General features: G+C 52.4%; 1 protein-coding gene across 1 annotated transcript; it reads right to left on the minus strand.

Moving 5' to 3' along the window:
- Positions 1 to 1,315: 1,315 nt before the first annotated feature.
- ASMT (acetylserotonin O-methyltransferase) lies at positions 1,316 to 22,252 on the minus strand. Its single transcript, XM_029241214.1, has 8 exons — positions 22,197 to 22,252; positions 13,542 to 13,710; positions 11,008 to 11,182; positions 8,888 to 9,017; positions 6,936 to 7,004; positions 5,435 to 5,466; positions 4,797 to 4,937; positions 1,316 to 1,449 (listed from the first exon to the last, which is right to left on the minus strand). Exons 1-8 carry the CDS (start codon positions 22,250 to 22,252, stop codon positions 1,316 to 1,318), a joined length of 906 nt encoding a protein of 301 aa, XP_029097047.1.
- Between the last annotated feature and the right edge of the window lie 387 nt (positions 22,253 to 22,639).

Genomic DNA, 22,639 nt, shown 5'->3' on the forward strand with positions numbered 1-22,639 from the left:
GTGACGTGCCCGAGGTCATCTTCCTGCTGGCTAGAAATTCCGGACCTGCAAAGCCATGCTCCTCTGCTTCCGAGGGCTGCCCCTGGCTTCAGCACCATCGACGGCTTCCCTTGCAGAGTTCCGGCCATCCAGAGAAATATGCAAACCGGCAGGCGCTGTGTTTGGATCTCAGACACAAGGGGGGTGAGCGGCAAGGTGACCGTGGATGCTGTGGGCAGCGGCCCCGGTGCCAGGTCCCTCCCGGGCGTGGCTTCACCCAGGAAACACGGCGGCTTTATTTATTTTTTTTGTAATTTTTTTTTTTTTTTAAAGAGCATAAATCAGCTCTCCTACAAGAGCTGGGGAGAAATATGTGTGAGGGGGTCAGATTACAAGCTGGACTTCTCTGCATGGACCTTTCATCAGCATTTGGTTTTCGAATCATGCCAATGTGTTAGTCCTCCAAGAATTAACACATAAAAAGCGGAGGCAAGGCCTAAACACTGGAAGCAAACCAAAGACCACGAGCCGATGGGCAACATCACCTCCGGGCGACAACCGTAGTTTCTGTGACCGTGGATGCACCAATTCGTGGATATTCTAAACAGAAGAACTGCAGACAAGCCACCTCACCGCCTGGCAGTTCTCTTGTTTGCAGTAACCTTGGTTTTGCTCCTTTGGAATGACGTCATGTACAGATCAGGACAGGCAAACAAGTACTATTGATGATCTTAGGAGCATGGCTCCGGGTGTAGGACACCACACAAGGACGGTGTTAGGAACACTGAGTAACTGCCCGGTAACGTCCCTATGGATGGAAATGTAAATAATTCAGCGTGTTCAATCCATTTCCTAGCTCTCTCCACGGAAGGGGTCTAGAAACACTGCCCTCCCAGCAATGGCAACTCCGCCTCTGAAAATGATTCCCCACTAGCAGAACCACAGTTTCTGGGGAAAATAGACGATTCTGGAGAGGGAGAAGCAATTCAAAAGCCTGAGACATGGTGATGTCCCGAAAGCAAGGAAACCTTCAGCGGTCGGCTGTGACTGTGACCTCATGACACACAGAGGCTGTGCCCACGCCCTCGTGGGCCCTCAGCATCGTGACCTCACAGGATACTGTCCCCATCGCGCACAGCGGCAACCTCCATCTTTCGTTGGGATGCGCGGCAGGATGGTTATCAATGCCATTTTTTTGTCGGTTTTAATTACTGATGTGGAAGGAGAGCCATTTGGTTGGACGACTCCCCTTACCTGTGACATGAACTCAGTCCCCGGCACCCCAAGGAGAGTCTGCCAACCCTGCCCCGAGTTGACAGCACAGCGACACCCAGCCCTACCACGTATCTGTCTTGCAGGCTTGATAGGTTCTCACCAGCAGGTGTGAACACTTCTCATCCGTCCAGTCATGCGGGACCCTGGCCAGGATGCCCAGATCCGGCTCTGGAAGGCAGTCTTTAAAGAAATCTCCTGTAACCCAGGGCGAGTGCCCTGGGGTCAGCCTGCATCTCAATCCCGTTGGACCACACCAACACCCAGCAGGGAAAGGCCACCTGTATGGACCGAGCTTTCCCAGATCTTCCCAGCTGGTGAGCTTTCAACCAGCCCCTGAACAAAAGAAATCTCAGTGAAGACAGGACCATTCTGAACGGTGTTTGGGGGCCCCTTTCCCTCCATCAGATCTGGACAATGGTTTTATTTTTATTTTGTTTCCGAAGGTCCCGTGTAAACAGACAGCATCCTTTAAGCCATGGGTTTCAGGAGGTCCCTGGCAATGGATCAGAAGCTCCATTCCGATGAGTCAAACTGGACCAACAAGGTCCATACGTGTTTCCCTGACTGAATAAAGATGCCCACGAGAGACTCTTACCTGTAGGTGATGGCCAACACTCAACTCTCCTACCATTTTTCCTGCAAGAAGTATCAATATGGGAAGAGAGCTTGGATAGCCCTGAGCCGTACAGGGTTACCTCAGCTGACCTGTGTGGTCCATACTCTGCAAATTCACGGGAATTCGGGAGGATGTCTTGGATGACATAGATGCTATCCCCTGGATCTCTTTCTTGTGCTGAGTATCCCAGGAAACATGGACCCCAGAATATTCCCCCATGAGACAGGGCACGGAGAAGGAGGTTCCTCCAAATGGGTTTTCTTCCACTCAGTGAAGAAAGACAGGGGTTTTTCTTAGAAAACTACGGCCCAAGGGCCAAATTCGGTCAGGCGTCTGTTTGCCTACAGCATTGAGAGAATGCAGACCCAGGAATGAAGGTCGACATGCCTGCACCTTCTACCAGCTGCCCTTGGGGACCAATCGCAGACACCCAACCTCAACGGGGTAACAGCACATAATAAAGTAGTATTTCACTTAATTCCCCCAACCTCCAAAGTCTGCTTCTTCACCCCATTTTCCAAATGAGGCACCGAAGTAACACTGATCGTGTATCTCCAAGAAGTAGGAGGAAGACTCCCCAGGGGTGGGATTAGGGTTAAGATCAGGGTGAGGCACTGCCTCTGTGCACAAAATTTAAGGGGCCCCAAAACTTGGTCATTGAGATTCAATATATTTTAATACAATGGCTTTAGAAATCAACATTAAGGACTTCCCTGGTGGCACAGTGGTTAAGAATCCACCTGCCAATGCAGGGGACACAGGTTCGAGCCCTGAGCCGGGAAGATCCCACATGCCAGGGAGCAACTAAGCCCGTGCGCCATAGCTACTGAGCCTGCACTCTAGAGCCTGCGAGCCACAACGACTGAAGGCCACGTGCCTAGAGCCCATGCTCCGCAACAAGAGAAGCCACCGCAATGAGAAGCCCGCACACCTCAACGAAGAGTAGCCTCCGCTCGCCACAACTAGAGAAATCCTGCGCGCAGCAACGAAGACCCAGCACTGCCAAAAATAAATAAAAATTAAAAAGAATTTTTTAAAAATCAGCATTAAGCCCCCCACACCCCCCAACAAATTCCTGATGGTCAAAATTTCTGAATTTTAAATATTTATTTTTATTTATTTATTCATTTAGGCTGCACCAGGTCTTAGTTGCAGCACACAGGATCTTTAGTTGCAGCGTGCAGACTTCTTAGTTGCAGCATGCATGCGGGGTCTAGTTTTCCGACCAGGGATCGAACCTGGGCCCCCTGCATTGGGAGTGCGGAGTCTTAGCCACTGGACCACCAGGGACGTCCCCAAATTTCAGAATTTTCAATAAAGATGGTATCCAGCCCTTCAAGGACATGATTCAGCACATTCTTGTCACCTTGAAATCAGCCTATCGGATCCAGAGCTACTCAAAAGGAGATGATCCTTCGTCTGGATCAGTCAACATTTCGGCAGTGCCTACCCCACATCTGGGCCCAGATGCAACGCTGATGCCTGTCCCATGAGATGCCATGAACTTGGCAGTGATTTTATTTTTTTTAAGATCTTTTGATGTAGACCATTTTATTGAATTTGTTACAATATTGATTCGGTTTTATGTTTTGGTTTTTTGGCCATGAGGCATGTGGGATCTTAGCTCCCCGACCAGGGATCGAACCCACACCCTCTGCATTGGAAGATGAAGTCTTAACCGCTGGACCGCCAGGGAAGTCCCGTGCAGGTGATTTTTTTTAAAAAAACATAATAGCGAGGGACTTCCCTGGCGGTCCAGTGGTTAAGACTACACGCTTCCACTGCAGGGGGCCCAGGTTCAATCCCTGGCTGGGAAGCTAAGATCCCACAAGCCGTACGGTGTGGCCAGAAATAATAATCATCATAGTGAATTTACATCATAGTGAATTTACATATAGTGAATTTACATAGTGAGTTTACATAGTGAATTTACATAGTGAAATTACATAGTGAAATTACAGCAGGTCTAAGAGTGGATGGAAATGATATCCCCGCCTGGTGTTTTTCTTCTGAGCGAGCAGAAAAATAGAACCACGAAAGGCCAGTTTCCTCCATAAATGGAGGTACAGGGCGTCTGCTGGTTAGACCTTAGTTCCTGGGACAGCCCATCTCTGGGAGCCGCACCCCACGTTTCCAAAGCAAGAGGAAGTCCCTTCCAGCTCCTGGCAAAGCTGCTGTAGTCTCTGAGCCTCGGAAAGCCGGAGAAGCTTCTCAAGCTTCTGAGTCAGGAACTGACCCCTGATCCTACCTTCAAGCCATGTCATTTACTGTCATTCATAAGTGACCTGGATTTAGACACCTGTGTGGGTGCCCTGCGGTGGCCGTAAGAAATGGCCACAGACCAGGAAATCCATCCTCCCCCATCCTGGAGACCAGACATGTGAGGTCAAGGTGTCCCAGGGCTGCGCTCCCTCCAGAGGCCCCAGGGGAGGGTCCTTCCCACCTCCTTCAGCTCCTGGGGGCTCCATGCGTCCCTGGGCTTGCGGCCGCATCCCTCCCCTCTGTGCCTCTGTCTTCTCGGGGCTTCTCCTCTGTGTCTGGGTCTCTCCTCTTCTGTGTCTTAGAAGGACCCTGCCGTTGGATGTAGGGCCACCCTCCTCCAGGAGGACCTCAGCTCAGACCCTACACTTCATCACATTTGCAAGGACCCTATTTCCTAATAAGGTCCCATTCACAAATTCTAGCTGGACATGAATTTTGACGGGACAGTGTTGAACCCAGTACAATACTCAAGAAAGAATTAATTGCAAGAAAACAATATACCCTCCCAGAGTTTTCCATCTGTCATGACTCACAGTTCTAGGTTGAGGGGAAGTATATTTGGAGGGTGAAGGAACCCACTCTGACCATCCACTGCCGCCTTCTCCCACACACCCCCGGGACGCATCTGTTTCCCCGTGGACATAGACAGCACTTGGAAACCCACCTTCACAGAGGCCGATCCGTTCATCCTCCGGGAATGAGAAGTGCCTGTTTGCCGTCTGGACCACGTCCGGGATGTCAAACACGGTGATCTGAGACCCCGGGTACAGAGACATGCACGCCTTGGCCACAGCCCCGGAACCACCTGCAAGCGGACACAGGACGTGACAGGGTGGGGACCTGGGTGGTACCCACACTCTGGTCTCCATAGTTACAGGCTCACCTACAGGCCCTGGAATCTAGGGGGTCTTCCTGGTTGGGCCGACGCGCATGCCAACCTTCCACACAGACTCTGACCTGACTGTGTCCTCTCGTGCCAGGGCATCTGTCCACCCGAAGACAAGACACCAGCCAAGCAGAGGAAGCCATGGGCAAATGCTGGAGTGAGATGTGCCCGTGGGTCCCTGTGGGGGACACTTCCAGGGGACGCCCCAGTGAGAAACAAGGAGGACCCTCCCAGACGCCAACGGCATGCACGTCCCAGGTCCTGGAGACCCTCCTGTCTTGTGTTTTCACGCCCAGCTGGCCCCAAGGCAGAGCAATTGCAAGTCTGCTCTTGCTTAGAGGAACCTGCTACCAGCGAACATGGCAAAGACACCCCTTGTGCACCAGAGATGATTTTCTGAAGCCTCACATCCCTACCCGAAGGGCGACCCGAGCATTCCGTCCCTCCTCTATGGGAAGGCAGTACTGGGTCAGGAGGGAGCTGCGGGGTCTCCTGAAACCAGACCGAGGGTTGGTGCTCACCGCTGCCGTTTTGCCCTCAACCGAGCCCCACCCCCTTATCCCGTAAGACTGGGAGGACGACCACCCACCCAGTCCTGCGTCTGTTCTGGGAGCTTCCCAGTGTCCAACGTGCAGGCGTGGCCAGCCTTCCTTCTCATCCCCGCCAGCATCACAACGGAGGAGTGACATCTGCCCCCCAGGACCCCAGTAAACTCTCCTGATCCTTGCAGGCTCACACGGTGTTTTTCTCCACCAGGAAGGCAGCGTGAGAAGACTGCTCTTGGAGTTTCAGCAGACCAGCCTGCAACCCCGCCCAGAGGAGTCTCACTGTTGTCTACACGGAGAACCACATCTGTGTCCCACGCCCTCGTCCTTGGAGCCGGTGCCAGTTGGCTGCAGTGAAAGGAGCTAGGACCACAACAGCCTTCGGGAAGTGAGAGGAAGATGCTCCCCACTGTCCTACTGGGATATCCATCTTCTTCCTTCACTGGGTCACTGGGAACTATTAAAACCAGGGTGTCCTTGTGCACTGTTGGTGGAGATGTAAATTGACGCGGCCACTATTAAGAACAGTATGCAGTTCCTCAGAAAACTACAAAACAGAGTTGCCATATGAACTTGCAATTCCACTCTTGGGCATGTGTCCGGAGAAAACCATAATCTGAAAAGATCCCAAGATGCACCCCCAGTATTCACTGCAGCTCTGTTTCCATGCAGGACATGGCAGCAGCCTATCTGTCCACTGACAGGGGAACGGATAGAGAAGGTGTGGTGCATATATACAGTGGAATATGACCCAGCCATCAAAAAGAACGAAATAATGCCATTTGCAGCCACATGGAGGGACCTAGAGGTTATCATACTAAGGGAAGTCAGTCAGACAGAGACAGACAAATACCATATGATGTCACTTATATGTGGAACCTAAAATATGACACAAATGAACTTATGTATGAAACAGAAACAGACTCACAGACACAGAGAACAGACTAGTGGTTGCCAAGGGAGAGGGGGGTGGGAGAGGGAAGGAGTGGAAGGTCAGGATTAGCAGATGCAGCCTTGTATATATAGGATGGATACACAACAAGGTCCTACTGCGGAGCACAGGGAACTCTATTCAATATCCTGGGATAAACCATCATGGAAAAGAATATTAAAGATTGTATAAATGTGTATAACTGAGTCGGTTTTCTCTACAGCACACAGTAACACAACACTGTCAGTCAACTACACTTCAATAAAATTTTAAAATATAAGCATAACCCTATCAGAGCAGGTGCTTGGGACCCGCCTGGCGGTCCAGTGGTTAAGACTCCTGCACTTCTACTGCAGGGGGCTCGGGTTCAACCCCTGGCTGGGGAGCTAAGATCCCGCAGCGAGGCCAAAAAAAAAAAAAAAAGCAGGTGCTTGGCGTTACCTGTAGATGGCAGTGAAGAGCTCCTCGGAGGGAACCCCAAAGGCCTTCAGGTACTGGTTCCTCCTGTCTCTGAAAACGGGGCGGGCATCACTCGGGTTCTGAGACTTTACTGCACATTACGTACCGCACACTGGTGCTCACAGACCCTATCCTTACATCGCAGACAGAACAGGAAACAAGTAACCCAAGACACTCACGAATTCCTTTCTAGTTTGCAAAAAGTAACTGCACATTCAGAGCTGCAGGTTACCCATCCAGCAGGCCTCTCTGATGTGCGGAAAGAAGAAACGAGGGACAGTCTAAAGACGGTGTAAAGATGCCGTGAAATGAGGCGATGCCTCGGTCCAGGAGGACTCAGCCCCTGGCACCTGGGGATGGGGCCCTCCTTGTAGCTCGAGGGCCAGCGGGTCTACCCACAGCTTCCTGCTACTCCCCTGAGGCCGGTGTGGGGGGGATTTCTGGGTCCTCCTGGGCCCCGCTGCCTGATGTACAGGTGAGCTGGCTCCCTGCGGTGTGTCCTCCTTCCATCCTGGATCTAGTCTGGCCGCAGTCAGCCCCCTGCTCCTTTCATGGATATGAGGTGACCCAGCCTTCGGTCAGGTGAGGCATCTCTTTCCCACCTGATCTTCGGGAGACACTGATGAAAAATACACAGCAGCAGAAATCCGTGCCTCCGTGTGGGACCCAGATACACCAGCACGAGGCAGGAGGAAGAAGCCTGTTACTCTCCGTTGCTCCGAAACCAGAGGCTCCTTTTGCACGTGGGGCAAAGCACTGCAGTCCCTCGGGCCGACTCCAGAGGGTCCAGCAAGGGCTGCGGAGATGTGGAGGCGCCGTTGGTTACTAGCACCCTCGGGCGGAGTCCATTGGGCTGTGTCCAGCTCCTCACGGCTTCCTTCTTTAACTGAATGGGCCCCAAGGTCAAAAACTCAGGGGGCGTCCCCTTGAAATCGCGACATCCTGCTTCTCGTAAAGCACAAAGCTCGGAAGCTGGGGCGGCCGTCACCCCATGGCCGCGCGGGCACAACTTGTGGGAGCTGACGGGGGGCTGACCTCTTAGACGGGCGTCCACGCTCTGCTGTGCCACTGCCCCTACTGTGCCCTCTTGTCTGGTTGTGACATGAGACCCCTGACGCTTTGGTCTCCCTCAGAGACTTACTGAGAGTCCCCTTGGCTCCAAGCTGTGGGCCCGACCCTGATGCACTTTACGCACCGGCCCTGGGCCACCTGGAGACGCTCAGAACAGCATCGACGCCACGTGCGCGGTGAGTCTCACGTGGGTGTGATTTTGGAAAAGAAATGTGAAATCAAACAGTGATGATAAGCGTGAATCTGATGAGCTGTATCTTTCCCAAAACCAGCGGCAGAACTGGGTCCTCGGGTTCTCACGGCTAAGCTACCGTAGGCTCAAGATGGGGTTTAAGTTAAAATAATTAAGAAAGAAGATGTAGAGCCACGGTTCTCAACAATGTCAATGTCTTCAGTTGGTTGTCACAACTGGGGGAGGGGGAGCTCCTGGCACCCGGTGGGTGGAGACCAGGGAAGCTGCTCCACAGCCCACAGGGCCCGGAACGTCCACATCAGAGGGTCACCCAGCCCCAGATGCCAGTGGGGTGAGGCTGAGAAGCCCGGTGTGCGGCACAGCCATCACACACGCAGAGAGCAGCACGCAGGGTTTTCCACCGTATGTTCCAGATTATCTTCCTGCTTTGCCCTGGGGCACCCCCGCTTCCCCTGGAGACGCCTGAAGCACAAGGATTCTCATCACGACATCATTAGAGTAATCCCGTCGGTCGACACCAGGTGACCTCACACATCTGCTCCGGATTCCCAAATCTAATGATGTCGCGTTTGGTTCTACAAGAAACCCGGCATTTCGATTCCTCGGATGCCTTGAAAACCAGCCCCCAGGCAGCCCTGGGACTCAGGAGCGCCACCGACACCGCACCCACCTGACAGCCGCGGCCAGCTGGCCCCAGCCCAGGTAGGTGGTCCTGGACGCGTACAGCAGCATGTCCTGCTGGGGCTTGGGGCTGGCTCTGGCCAGGTAGGTGCTGGCAAGCTCTGTGTTTTCATACACAGCTGAAAACACACAGAACAGAGGGAAAAAAACCCAAAAACGCATTAGATACCAAGGCATCGCCGACATGCCGACACCAGCACTGGGAACACCCTGATGGAAACGCGATTCCTGCCTGGGACCACGGAAGTCCCAACAGCTGGACCCTCGTCCTGAAGGGCCGGCTGACCTGTGGGCAGCAGGCGCACCTGCTGGGTTCAGCTTCGGCAAATCCCATGGGAAGATCCGGCGGCGCGGTGAACAGCCAACGAGCCCGAGGGAAACGTATATTACAGTCTGCGGGCCTTTAAGCAACGCCTGATTTTAAAATGGACATATGGGGGCAAAAGCCCGACTCGTGCAGAGGAAACAAAGATCAGGGGAGAAAGGGGCGCTTTTTGGGTGAGCTCAGCTGTGCAGCAGGGACCCGAGCCTGGTGGGGCCATGATCTCCACAAGGGGCAGGACGCCCCCAGCCCCCCGGGGCAGACGGCACCGTGCTCCCCGGCTGCACCCTAAGCCACTCCATCCCTCCAGCCCCCGACAAGGGGGGACGGCCCTGGGCATCTCGGGGCCACATGTCCGAACGGCTCATCCGGTGCCTGGGCCTGTCCTGGGGGCCCAGCTGTGGTGCTTGGGGTCCGGCGTGGTCCTGTTCTTGGTCATGGCGTCCCTCCTAGGACAGGAGCGGCTTGTCCCGCTCACGAGGAGGAAGGATCTAGCCTTTCATTTCTCCTGCACAATGCGTACCTGCCCAATGTTTGTGGGTCTCCACGGGGACCCCAGAGGCACAGCCGGAGTGGACGCTGCCGTCACGGGGCTTCCCAGCCTGTGCGCTTGCCCAAATCCTCACCTGCCTGGGCCGCATGTCAGCGGGAACCACAGGCTCCTCCCACCCCCAGGTGCTTCCCATAGAACATCCAGCATCCTCCACAGGTGTATCCTGGCTGGGTTTCAGCATGGGCTGGGCATTCAGGGGCAGTGCTGCCAGTGGGGGCCGGGAGGGGGACCTGCAAAGCTTGTTCACGTGGTGTGGCTGGCACCTGCTTGATTTCCAAGCCGGGCTATCTGAGCACCATCAACCCCTCAGATGATATCTTCCTGTTCAAGTTAACTCGGCCGCGCTGTTTGCACCCCAGAAATCCAACAGGTACACAAGTCCTTTGGCTACAAGAAAAAAGCCCACCAGCTACCCCCCTCCCCCACCTCTGGGCCACCCACTCCTGTTCTATCAAGCGATAGTCCCTACACTTTGCAATTTCTCGGATTGACAAAACTCTAAAAAACCATCTGGATGACCGACATAGGGTTGACAGTTTTGAATTTTGCAAAGGAAGGACATTAAAAAAAAGAAAAAAAAACCCCTACCATCACCATCTTCCATAAGAGAAAAGCAGCTTCAACACCAAAATAATACACTCTCATCATAAATGGCAACCCCTGAATTGAATCAGTTCAGCTTGATGGAAAATTACTCCCTTGAGATTCCTTTTTTTCACATTTTTATCTTGTTCCTTGGATACTTCATCGGGGTTCCAGTGCATACACCAGCCTGAGGAAACCTCTAGATCGGGAGCTGGTAAATGACATCCCGCGTTTGCTCTCTGAGTTTGGCCCTCTGCCTGTTTTTGTCAATAAAGTTTTATTGGAACCCTGGCCCACTACCTGTTTTATCAATAAACTTTTATTAGAACCCTAGCCCACCACCAATTTTGTCAATAAAGTTTTACTAGAACCCCGTTCCACCACCTCTTTTGTTAATAAAGTTTTATTGGAACCCTGGCCTACCACCTGTCTTGTCAATAAAGTTTTATTGGCACTCAGCCCCTCCCATTTGTCTCCAGCTGCTTGGGTGCGCCAAGGGCAGAGATGGGTGGCAGCTGCAGAGACCACGTGGCCAGCCCACAAGGCTAAGAATACTTACTCTCTGGCCCTTTACAGAAAAAAAAAAAAAAAAAAAAGTGCTGAGGTTGCACCTTTAAAATGCCTCCTTCAAAATAGCCAGCATGCTTACCTTTTTCTCTCCTCACTTCCACTTGAAGCAGCTTCAGGGACACACAGGCATCCAGCAGTAGCTCTGTCCCCCGGGAGCTGACGCCCAGACGTGCAGCCACTGCAGCCAAGCCCAGGGCCTCCGGGACCTCAGCCAGAAGGTCAAAGACTCCCAGCTCACAGGTGGCGAAGAGAACCTCGGGGCAACGGCAGAAACCAGACTCAGCTTTAATTCTCTTAAGAACCACACTCAGACGCACACATCATGGGGAGGGAGCGTGCATCTGGAAGTGCTCAGGGAAACAGGGCAGTTCCTCACAAAATTCAGCGTAGCATGACCATAGGATCTAGCAATTCCACTGCTGGGTGTAGACCCAAAAGAACCAAAAGTAGGGAGCCAAACAGATAGCGTGGACACCCGTGTGTTCACGTGAAGCATTCTTCAAAATGGCCAAAAGGTGGATGCCACCCAGGCGTCCACTGATGGATGGATGGATAAACAAAATGCCATGTAAAAACAATGGAATATGACTCAGTCTTAGAAAAGACGGGAATTCTGATTCAGGTACAATGTGGATGAACCTTGAGGACATGATGCTGAGTGAGAGAAGCCAGACACAGAAGGACACGTACCGGGGTTCCCTAGAAGAGTCAAATTCACAGAAAGTAGATGGTGGGTCCAGGGGCTGGGGGAGGGGGAGTCAGTGTTTAATGGGGACAAAGTTTGGGAAGATGGGAAAGTTCTGGACATGATGGTGGGGATGGTTGCCCAACAATATAAATGGACTTGATGCCAATGAACTGTGCCCTTAAAAATGGTAAATTTTATAGTATGTCTATTTTACCACAATAAAAACAGTTTTTAAATGACGCTTCCACCTTGCACCCAAGAAGAGACTGCTCCTGCTGTTTCAGCCCTAATCCTGCCCCATGGGAGTGGATGGATCGGTCCCCAGGGAGGGTGGGCGCCAGGGCCCGGTGGGGGCTGTCCCCCTAGGGGCAGGGGCCAAGGGGGTCATTCATGGGCTGGCCAGCCGGGCAGGAGCAAAGGTGTGGGAGCCTGGTAGGTCCAGGCGTCTGCAGCAGCTGCCCCCGCCCTGTCCGTCCACAGAAGCTCTTCACGGAACCTGCTCGGAACAGCAAGAACCTGTCCTGGGAAATGCACACCCCCCGTGAGGGACTCTGAGGTCCCCAAAGGGGATGCCCGAGGGATATTGAGGGGCACATGCAACCATGGGAAGCCACACGTGAGTTTTCAAAATCCTATAATCCTCTCTCTGTCCCTCACTGGTCACACTGGTCACCTGGGAGCAGAAATTCGGGGGATGGGGGACAGACAGGGCCTTCTGCGTTTTCATTCTACACCCTTCCTTCTGCATTGTTTGCATTTTCCAAACAAGGAAATATACGCAGTCCTTTTTTTTTTCCTTAAGGTGTCAGTGGTGCTCCCTACCTGCTGGTGTCAAGAGTCTTAAGATGGTTTATTTTCTCTTTTTCTCTCTCCTTCTAAAGAAGTGAATAGGGTGCCTCCAAATAATACATAAAGGGTAAAAAAAATGAATAAACTATCACTCGAGAAAGCCTGGAGGAATCGTGCTCTTCAGAGAGACAGGCTCAGCCTCGCCCTCAAGCAAGCGGAGACCGGCCTGCCCCTACCTGATTCTGAGCGATTCTGCGCACGGCGAGCTGCACCACTTGGACCCCAAAGCGAGGACGGACTGGATTCCCAGTGAATCCGGCCGAAGGCCTGTGCACCTGCCGCTCACAACCTCATTCAACACACCTGCCACCCGTCTCTCTACAACACAAAATCCAACTCCAACTTCCCTCCAGTTTTCATTGAAGCAAAAATTCAAGTAACACAAGAATCACCTTTAACCATTTTAGACTAAACAGCTCAGCGGCGTTTAGCACATTCACACCGTTGTGTAACCACCACCTCTATCTGGTTCCAGAACCTTCTCACCCCCCCAAAGCACACCCCGTCCCCACGAGCTGTCACTCTCCATCCCCCTCCCCCAGCCCCTGGCGCCACAAACCCACTTTCTGGCTGTCTGATTTGCCTGTCCTGGACGTTTCCTCTAAACAGAGTCACACACCCTGTGACCTTCTGTGTCTGGTACTTTCACTGCACATAATATTCATTCAGCCACGAGAAGGGATGAAACACTTACGTCTACTACCTCCTGGGTGAACCTTTCAAAGCTGCCTCGATTTTAAACGCATCACCTTGTGTTTAGGGTGTAGCAGACGAGCACCCGTATTCCTCGATCACCAAGTGTTTGAAATAAGTTGATACCCGTATTCCAATAACCATCATTTCCTTTGTAATCTTATCTAGTTCAGGTTAAGCTCGCATGAACATCATTCTGAGATGGAGTCCATGGGGGTCAACAGATCCCCAGAAGGGCCCCAGGCCCCGATGGCCAAGCTTCGGCACACAGTCTTGTCCAGAGTTCCCGGACATTCTCATCCCCCCGGAGGAGAGCAGACAGTGCCGGTGGCAGCCTCAGGCTGTCTACGCGCCCAGCCGCTATAGCTCTCAGAGCCCCCCACCTGGGTGACCACGAAGGTGCTGGAACATTCCTCCAGGAGACCGCAGTTCTCCTCCCCAGGGGGAACCCGTCTTCCCTCCAGGCCAGCCTGGCTTGGAGGACCCCAATCGTCCTGGTTTCGGGAATCACAGGTCTCTGAGCAAGCTGAGGGGACGGCCAGGGGCTCAGTGCTGATGCCTCAAGCTCTTTGCTTGGGCCGGGAGTGAGCCCAAGATGGATTATTCTAGAAAATTCCAACATCCTGATTAAGGGGATGACAAAGCCAATGGGGACCCCCGGGGTTTCCGCTCACTCCTTCTGTCCTTGATGAGCACACAGCCCTAAAATCACCTGCACCCCCAGCCCCTGCCCGCCCTTGCACCATCAGCTGTGGAACTGGTCCCAAACCCGTACGCCCACTAATCCCTGGCGTTGATAACTCACTGGATGGATTGAACAGGCTCTGGGCCCTTCATATGGGGAGAGAGGGGGTGTATTAATTTTCTGGTGCAGCTGTAACAAATGACCACAGACTGGGGGACTGTAAACCACAAACATTCATCCTCACCTAGTCCTGGAGACTAGACGTCTGAGGTCAAGGTGTCCCAGGGCCGAGGTCCCTCCAGAGGCTCCAGGGGAGGGTCCTTCCCGCCTCTTCCAGCTCCTGGGGGCTCCAGGCGTCCCTGGGCTCGTGGCCGCATCCCTCCCATCTCTGCCTTTGTCTTGGGGCTTCTCCTCTATGTCTGTGTCTCTCCTTTTCTGTGTCTTAGAAGGACCCTGCCGTTGGATGTAGGGCCACCCTCCTCCAGGAGGACCTCATCTCAGACGCTTCACTACGTCACATCTGCAAACACCCCTTTTCCAAATAAGGTCCCATTCCTGGGTTCTGGGGGTTACGACAAGGACATATGTTTTGGGGGGGCCATCATTTAATCCGCTACACCAGGGTGATCAATTATTTCCACTGAAGGCGTTTCAATCACCAATGAACCATGGTGAGCCATGCTAATCCCAGAGGAAGCCCAGAACCCGCCCTGAACCGGGTCCTGCCATGGCCCAGCCCCACTGGGGAGCTGCTCCCCGCCATTTCTGATGCTCAAGTTTAAACCCTCAGAACCCAGATGGGGGCTGCAGCTCCCCCCCGCACCTGCCCCCGCCGTGGTGGCCCTCCTTTTTCCACCCTGGACCCCGGCAAGCAGGACCTCAGTGTCAGCTGACCATGCCACGGTGGACACAGCCTGAAGGCGAGAGCGACGGGGGACCCCTGGGAGGGACCCACAGGAGGCCAGAGGGACTGGCCATCGAGACCATTTGCTTGATTAAAACGCAAGCAGCCCTTTCTCAGCCAAATCCCCCTTGGCTGCAGGATCAATCCGGGATCTTCACTTAAGGTGATTAGTTTAGTAATGAGATTGAGTGACGAGAAGGAACCTATGAAATTCAAGGTCGGTGCTTGGATTTACTCTTCCAGGGGCAGAAAGTGTTACCGACCGGGGTTCCTGGCCTCCTTAATCGATAGAAATTGATCAGAGGCCAGACAAGAAATTCAGGCAAGGCTTTACTGGGGTCCCTGCTGCAGCAGGGGGGGGGAGCGAGAACAAGTAACAGGTGCCCTTGCCCCGCTCCCCGAGGGGGGGGCAGCTGGGTCCTTCTACGGGGTGAGGGTAGGGGTGGGTCCAGGGGCGGGCCAGAGGGGTGGCTTAGGGAGTCTGCCCACCCCTTTGGTGGTGTGAGTGCAGGGGGCGTGCGCAGTGCCCTGCTTTTGCTCCCGGCTCTTCAGAGGTCACAGGTGGGTTTTTGGTCTCTTTGTATCTTTTGTCCAGACTTTGCCCCAACTGCGCATGCACGCAGTTATTTTTAGTCCCTTATAGTTTCTTTGTATTTTGCTGCTCCAGGAGAGGTGTGTCCAGGTGCAAGCCCTGCAGCAAAGGGTCCCAGGTCCCAGCCTGTCTCAAAAGGACTTAGGGGCCACGAGAGCCCCAAGGTGCCTGGCCGTGCTGAGCTGTTCGTTGGATCAGCATCTGTCCTGCACAGCCAGGCCCTCAACGGTCCCCATTTATACCGGAAGAAGGAAGACGGCATCCTGACAGAAGGCTATTCTCATCGGCCAGAAAAGAATTTATGTGGACGAGTGTTCTTTAAAAATGGGCCTAGGGGCTTCCCTGGCAGTGCAGTGGTTAAGAAGACTCCGCGCTTCCACGGCAGGGGGCTAAGATCCCACATGCTGTGCAGCGAGGCCAAAGAAAATAAAAGAAAAAAGCACACAGATATCCGCTGGAGAGATTGCGGGTTCGGTTCCAGGCCACCCCAATAAAACAAATATTGTGAGTCATAGTAATAACATCAAAAACCATAGACACCATAACAAATAATTTAAAGGTTTGAAATGCTGCGTGAATGACCAAAATGTGACACAGAGACACAAAGTGAGCAAATGATGTTGGAAAAATGGTGCCAATAGACTTGCTCGACACAGGGGGGCCCCAAACCTTCCATTTCTAAAAAACCTACCATCTGTAAAGTGCAGTAAAGCAAAGCATGACGAAACAAGGTCTGCCCATCCGTGGAAACCTAGGAAGAACCAGAACACCAAAGTAGCCTCGGGTGATCGCATGTACAGGCTGGATGAAAATGCACGGCCTGTTCTGGGCTACGTGGCTGCCCTGCCTCTGTCTCCGGGGGTCCCTACACATCAGTGTTGAAGACACACACGTGCAGGGCAGAGACGGATATCCCCACTGCTCCTCTGCTCCTCAGTACGGGAGCTTGCAAACAGCCTCTTCTGCTTTCACTGCAAACAACCATACACGTTCTAAAACCATCTCTAAATCATATGGTCCAGTAAAACACTGACTGGTAAAGACCCATGCACCCCAATGTTCATAGCAGCCCTATTCACAGTAGCCAAGACACGGAAGCAACCTAAGTGTCCATCAGCAGAGGACTGGATAAAGAAGATGTGGCGCATATACACAATGGAATATTACTCAGCCATAAAAAAGAATGAAATAATGCCATTTGCAGCAACATGGTGGACCTAGAGATTGTCATACTAAGTGAAGCCAGCCAGCCAGAGAAAGAGAAATGTCATATGATATCACTTATACATGGAATCTAAAATATGACACAAACACCTATGAAACAGAAACAGACTCACAGACGTAGAGAACAGACTTGTGGTAGCCAAGGGGGAGGGGGGTGGGGGAGGGATGGAGTGGGAGTCTGGGGTTAGTAGATGCAAACTATTACATTTAGGATGGATCAACAACAAGGTCTTACTGTAGAGCACAGGGGACTATATTCAATATCCTGGGATAAACCATCATGGAAAAGAACATGAAAAAAAATACATATATACGTATAACTGAAACACTTTGCTGTGTAGCAGAAATTAACACATGGTAAATCAACTCTGCCTCAATAAAATAAATTTTTTTTAAAATCTCTAACTTAAACGTAAGCACAAATGTAAAAAGCTTTCGGCTTTTTAAACACTCCCAGGGCTGACGTGCAAGGAAGATGTTAAATCAGAGATTCAACATGATCTAGTCATTAGGTGAGAAATGGTTGTATCAATTCCAAAATGTACATTTAAAAAACCCAAACACTTAACATCTCTGAAATTGGGATGTTGCACTGGGTTGAAGACTGTCCCCCTAAAATTCCCGGAACCTCAGAAAAGACCTTATTTGGAAATGCAGTCTTTGCGGGTGTGATGCGGTGAAGGGTCTGAGATGAGGTGGCCTCCTGGAGGAGGGTGGCCCTACATCCAACGACAGGGTCCTTCTAAGAGACAGAAGAGGAGAGACCCAGACACAGAGGAGAAGCCCCGGGAAGACAGAGGCAGAGATGGGAGGGACGCGGCCACAAGCCCAGGGACGCCTGGAGCCCCCAGAAGCTGGAAGAGGCGGGAAGGACCCCCCCCGGAGCCTCTGGAGGGACCTCGGCCCTGGGACACCTTGACCCTCACATGCCTGGCCTCCAGGACTGGGGAAGGATGACTGTTTGTTATTTTAAGCCCCCAGCTTGTGTCCATCTGTCACAGACGTCCCAGGAAACCCATACAGATTTCTCACCAGTAGCGGTGAGTCACGGACCAGTGTTGGACGGCAGCGTTCCTGTTTCAGAGGTGCGCCCCTCACTCTGTGCCTTGCAGCGGGGGGGGGTCCAAGGCTGAGGAGATACTGAGCTGGTGTAAGGACGACGCATGAGCAGGAGAGACGCCCCGGGCTGTGAGCCGCGTGGGCCTAAGCCTGGAGACGCTGAAGCATGGCGGGTGGGCGAGGGCCACACCATCCTCTGCTCCCCGCCACAGCCCAGGAGGGCGGGGCTGGCCGATGTCTGGGGAGCTGTACACCCTCCAGTCCCTGAACCAAACCAGCCTTCTAAACCTTTTCAAAGATCGAGGCGCCCAGGGAACTGTAACCGAGTGGGACCGTCTGGGGCCTTGCCGGGACAGACCCCTCCCCCATGCCCTCTGCTGTAGCTCCTCCCTAAAGTACAGTATCTGATGCACGTTTCCGGAGTTGTTCTGCAGAGGCTAAAACCACCAGCAAGTGGAAGAAATTAACTACCTGATGATCATGAGCACGCAGCCCCCAGACCTCCTGGCACCTGAGGACTGATGACGTGAACCCCTGTGACCCTGTCCCGGTCCCTCACCGTCAGTCAGTCAGAGAACTGTGCAGAAGCTGATCACACATCCTGGGACACGCCTACCGCGCTTCGCCTTTAAAAACGCCTTGCCGAAGCCCTTCGGGGAGGTCGGGTTTTTGAGCACCAGCCCTGTTCTCCTTGCTGGGCCCTGCAGTAAAGCTGTACTTTCCTTCGCCACAGGGGTGAAGGAGATTGGCTTTACTGCACACAGGACCCGAGTTTGGCTCCGTTACAGAGTTAGACCAAGAAGCCGGGAAAGGAGAAATCAAAGAAAAAGCCAAAACACCATATCCTTAGGTTTTCATTCGTGTAAAATGCACGTAACATAAAACTGACCGTTTTAACCATTTCAGGTAAACAGCTCAGAAGCCTTTAGGACGTTCACAGTGTTGTGCAAACATCACCTCTATCAAACCTTCTCATCCCCCCAAGGAGACCCCGCCCCCATGAAAAGTCACTCCCCCTCCCCCTCCCCCTCCCCCAGCCCCCAACAACCATGAATCTCCTTTCTTGTCTCTATGGATTGGCCCGTTCTGGACGTCTCCTACCAACGGAATCACACACTGTGTGTCCTTCTGGGTCTGCTTCTCTCACTGAGCATCCTGTGTTCAAGGTCCATCCATGTGGTAGCCTGTGTCAGGGCTTCGCTCCTTTTCATGGCTGAGTCATATTCTACTGTGTGCATGGACCCCGTTCTGTGTATCTATCCATCCATCCATGGACACTTGGGTTGTTTCCACATTTGTCGCCGTTGTAAATACTGCTGTTATGAATATCCCTGTACAAGCTTTTCTTAGATGATTGTTTTCAGTTCCTCTGGGTGTACACTTGGCAGTGGGATGACTGGGTCCCACGGTACGTCTATGTTTAACTTTTTAGGAAACTGCTATACTGCTTCCCACAGCAGCTGCCCTATTTACATTCCCACCAACTGTGCACAGGGACCCAGTTTCTCCACATCCTTGTCAGTGTTTACTTCCCTTTTATTATTACTATCAGTGATGGCGATTAGTAGTAGTAGTAGTACTGCCGTTCTAGTGGGTTTTGGTTTTTTTAATTGAGCAAATTGTTTTCTTTTTAGTTTGGAGCCTGGGGCCGCAGGATGATTTAACTTGCTGCCCTAAAGCAAGAGGGAACGTGATTGGAGAAGGGTGAGTTCAGACGTACTTGGAGACCACCTGGTATTCCTTACTTGCAGCTCCTGTAATATCTCAGACTGGGGGCTTATAAGCAACACACACTTATTCCTCACGGGCCCGGAGGCTGGACGTCCGAGATCCCGGCGAGGGCAGATTTAGCATCTGGTGAGGACCCTTCTCCTGGTTCCTAGATGGACGTCTTCTCACTGTGTCCTCACATGGAGGAAGCGGTGAGGGTGCTCCCTGGGGTCTCTTTTCTAAAGACACTAATCCCATCCACGGGGGCTCCACCCTCATGACCTCATCACCTCCCAGAGGCCCCGCCTCCTGACACCATCGCCTTGGGGGTAAGGGGCCCCCCACAACACGTCTGGATTTGGGGGGACGCGAACGTTCCATCTACAGCGCCTGGGTGCGAGCGTTCTGACGGGGCGGTGAGGGTGGTGGGAGTGTGAGGGCAGTGCCTGAGTTGTAGGGCAGGAGAGAAGACCCTCCTGCAGGGGTTTTATGGACAAGAGCAGAGATGGGGGGACTCAGGCTGAAGCGGGTGTGGGGAGACACGTACACAGCTCGGGGATGGAGACGTCAGCCTGTCTGCGTGCTGACTGGAGGGGCCTGATGAGAGAGGGGGGTACGTATGGCAACCGGGAAGGGCCTGCCCGGAGGAGGGGGGTGGGCCTCGGGCATGCCATGTGCGTGTGGGCAGTGGGGCAGGTGGGAGGGGCTGGAAGGGACGCTCCACGAAGTGCACCCCCTCCTCCAACAGAGCATGAGCATCACCTGGAAAACACGTTACAGGAGCTCCCCCCCCACACACACACACCTGCCGCGTGGAACCCTGCCTTTTCCTCTCACCCCGAGGTGAGTCCAGAACGCCTGGAAGCCTGAAACCAGACCGCCATCCCGCTACGCTTTTTTTTTTTTTTAATATCATCTAAATGCAAATGCAAACGGTGCAATGCTTGGCATATAATAGACGTTTTTCCAATTTGCTGCATTCTTTAGAGTGTGTCTGATAGAACCTGAACACCCTAGCAATTTAATAACTATATCCATCCACTTAAAACCCCACAAAACAGTGTGTTTAAAATAATAATGTTATGCGGTTTCCTTTTCTAGTTCTATCCACGTTCTCAACTCACTTTTCTCCCCGCCAGGATTCTGGGCTCTATGTTTTGTGCTTAGAAATGTACCTGGTCATCCCATCATACTTGTGAAGTAAGATGTCTATACACGAGGTGACGGAGGTTAACTAGCCTTTCCGTGGTGATCGTTTTGCAGTATACACAAATTTCAAACCAATATGTCAATTATATCTCAATAAAACTAGAAAAAATAGAATATATAAATTGAAATTGTACGAGAATTTACGTTTTTGGGGTTTTTTACTGTTAACAGAAGGTTTTATGTGTTTTCTGTGCTCTGACTCATCGTGAGCAGGTGTATAAATGAAAACTTTGCAAATGTTAATAACTGACGTTCGATTGGAAATGCGTCCTCTAAACGAGGTGGACAGGGCTTCCTCTCATGATGGCTCAGAGTGAACTTTTTCCCGGTTTTCCTTGGGTCTGGGGGAACCTGGTTCATGTACTTGGTGGGAGCAGAAACATGGACAGAAGGGTGTCACTTCCTTTTTAACAATCTCCCAGCACACACCTCCAGGAGGCCCTTCTTCCGTTCCGCTGTCACCGTGTCACTCCCAGACCCACCTCTCCAGGTGACACTGCGACCCTAGAAGCCGTGTTACCTTGGGGAGCAGAGCCCAAGTATGAGGAAGGAGGAGGCATGGTGCCTCCACGGGGGCCACGAGAGGGAGGAGAAGGGGGATGCTGGAGGCACTTTCCCAGGACGATCAGTTACAAGAACAAGTTTAGAGCGAAGCCGAGGACTTAGAAATGGACCCGATCCCCTTCAAACCGTGTGTGCATCAAGGACCCCGTGAGCTGGCATGAAGGCCCACGTGGGAGATTACAGGGCAAAGACAGGAAGTGGGGACTCTAGCTAGCAAGACGGCAGCCTAGGTGACTCAGGTGAGTCGGTGGGGTTTCCACCGTGCGTGTTGAGCAGGGATATGCACGGTGAGGAAAAGCACAGGTGCCTGGAGGAGCGAGGCATGGTTACAGTGGTGACACCCTCCTCTTTGGCAGAACTTTAAAAATCCAGATAAGTAAAAGCAACCACAAAACGAAAGCAGGTCAAAAATCCCTTTGCATCGATAGTCGCCTGTCAGATGCAGGGTTTGCAGGAGTGAAGATGGCAGTGAAAGGGGTGAGTCAACTGCCCGACGCCACGTTAACCTCGTTCGTCCCTGGAGCCCTCCCTGAGAGCTCTGCGCCTTTTGTCATGTCCCAATCTCTCCTCGAATGCAGGTTGCTAGGTTCCAGAGGACACAAGAGCCGCAGTCAAGTCCCAAATCCCAGAACACCTGGTGACCCCCAGGCCCTCAGGTCTGGAGAACATCTCCGCCGGGTGAAACTGTGAGAAATTGGGGGTGGTTTTTATTTACCCACAATGAGATAATGAGCCCACTCGGCTAGAAAGAGGCTCAGGACAAAATGCTATGAGACACACAGAAAAGGAGACGCAAACCTCCCATTCATTCACCCCAGAAGTTGGCAGGACAACGCTTCTAGGGTGGAAACCTTCCATTTCCTCAATAAACGTGTTCCTTAGTCATAGCGCCCTTGGTTACAATCTAGTCACCTCAGAACTAAGAAAAATCCTGGTTTGTGAAGATAAAGTCTAAGCAGTTAACAGACGTGTTTCAATTAATCTCTATTTTTTATCGCTAACAACTCCTACAGAAAACAAGAGAACTTATAGAAAATAAGTGAAAGCACAATTGTCCCTCGGTATCTACGGGGATCCGTTCCAGGACCCACCGCCGGTACCAAAATTCGCCGATGCTGAAGTCCCAGAGTCCACCTCCCGTATGCATGGTTCCGCACACACGGATTCAACCAACCGCGGATGGTAAACATAGTATTCAATCTGCGGTTCACTGAATCCATGGATGTGGAACCCGTGGATAAGGGTTGGTTGCACGGGTAACCTGGGAAATCCCACCCTAAGTCATAAGGACGACAAGTGTCTTAAACCCAAGATGAGTCCAAACCACCAGGATCCCACATGGGCTGTATGGGTGCTCTTCACCCGGTCCCCACGCAAATCACTGCCGTCAGCCTCACAGAAGAGGGGCTGTTGGGTGAAACAGTTCTAAGCCAGGCTCCCGAATCCTCATTCTTAGGCACGTTGCCTCTAAAAGTATCTGCTGTGTCACAACAAAAAACTACTGTCCTCTCCTCTGCGGAGCTTGGCTTGAAAA

The sequence above is a fragment of the Monodon monoceros genome, unplaced genomic scaffold (genome assembly GCF_005190385.1).
Source record: "Monodon monoceros isolate NGI ecotype Baffin Bay Population unplaced genomic scaffold, NGI_Narwhal_1 Super_Scaffold_22, whole genome shotgun sequence".
NCBI lineage: Eukaryota > Metazoa > Chordata > Mammalia > Artiodactyla > Monodontidae > Monodon > Monodon monoceros.

What these genes read in the sequence shown, in the direction of transcription:
- ASMT (XM_029241214.1), bottom strand. Translation starts at nt 22,252, where the DNA reads ATGCATACGGGAGGTGGACTCTGGGACTTCAGCATCGGCGAATTTTGG. An exon ending in GCACCTTCGTGGTCACCCAG is followed by an intron (nt 11,183 to 13,541) that starts GTGGGGGGCTCT and finishes CGTTGCCCCGAG; the next exon opens with GTTCTCTTCGCCACCTGTGA. An exon ending in ACGGATCGGCCTCTGTGAAG is followed by an intron (nt 1,450 to 4,796) that starts GTGGGTTTCCAA and finishes CCTGGGTTACAG; the next exon opens with GAGATTTCTTTAAAGACTGC.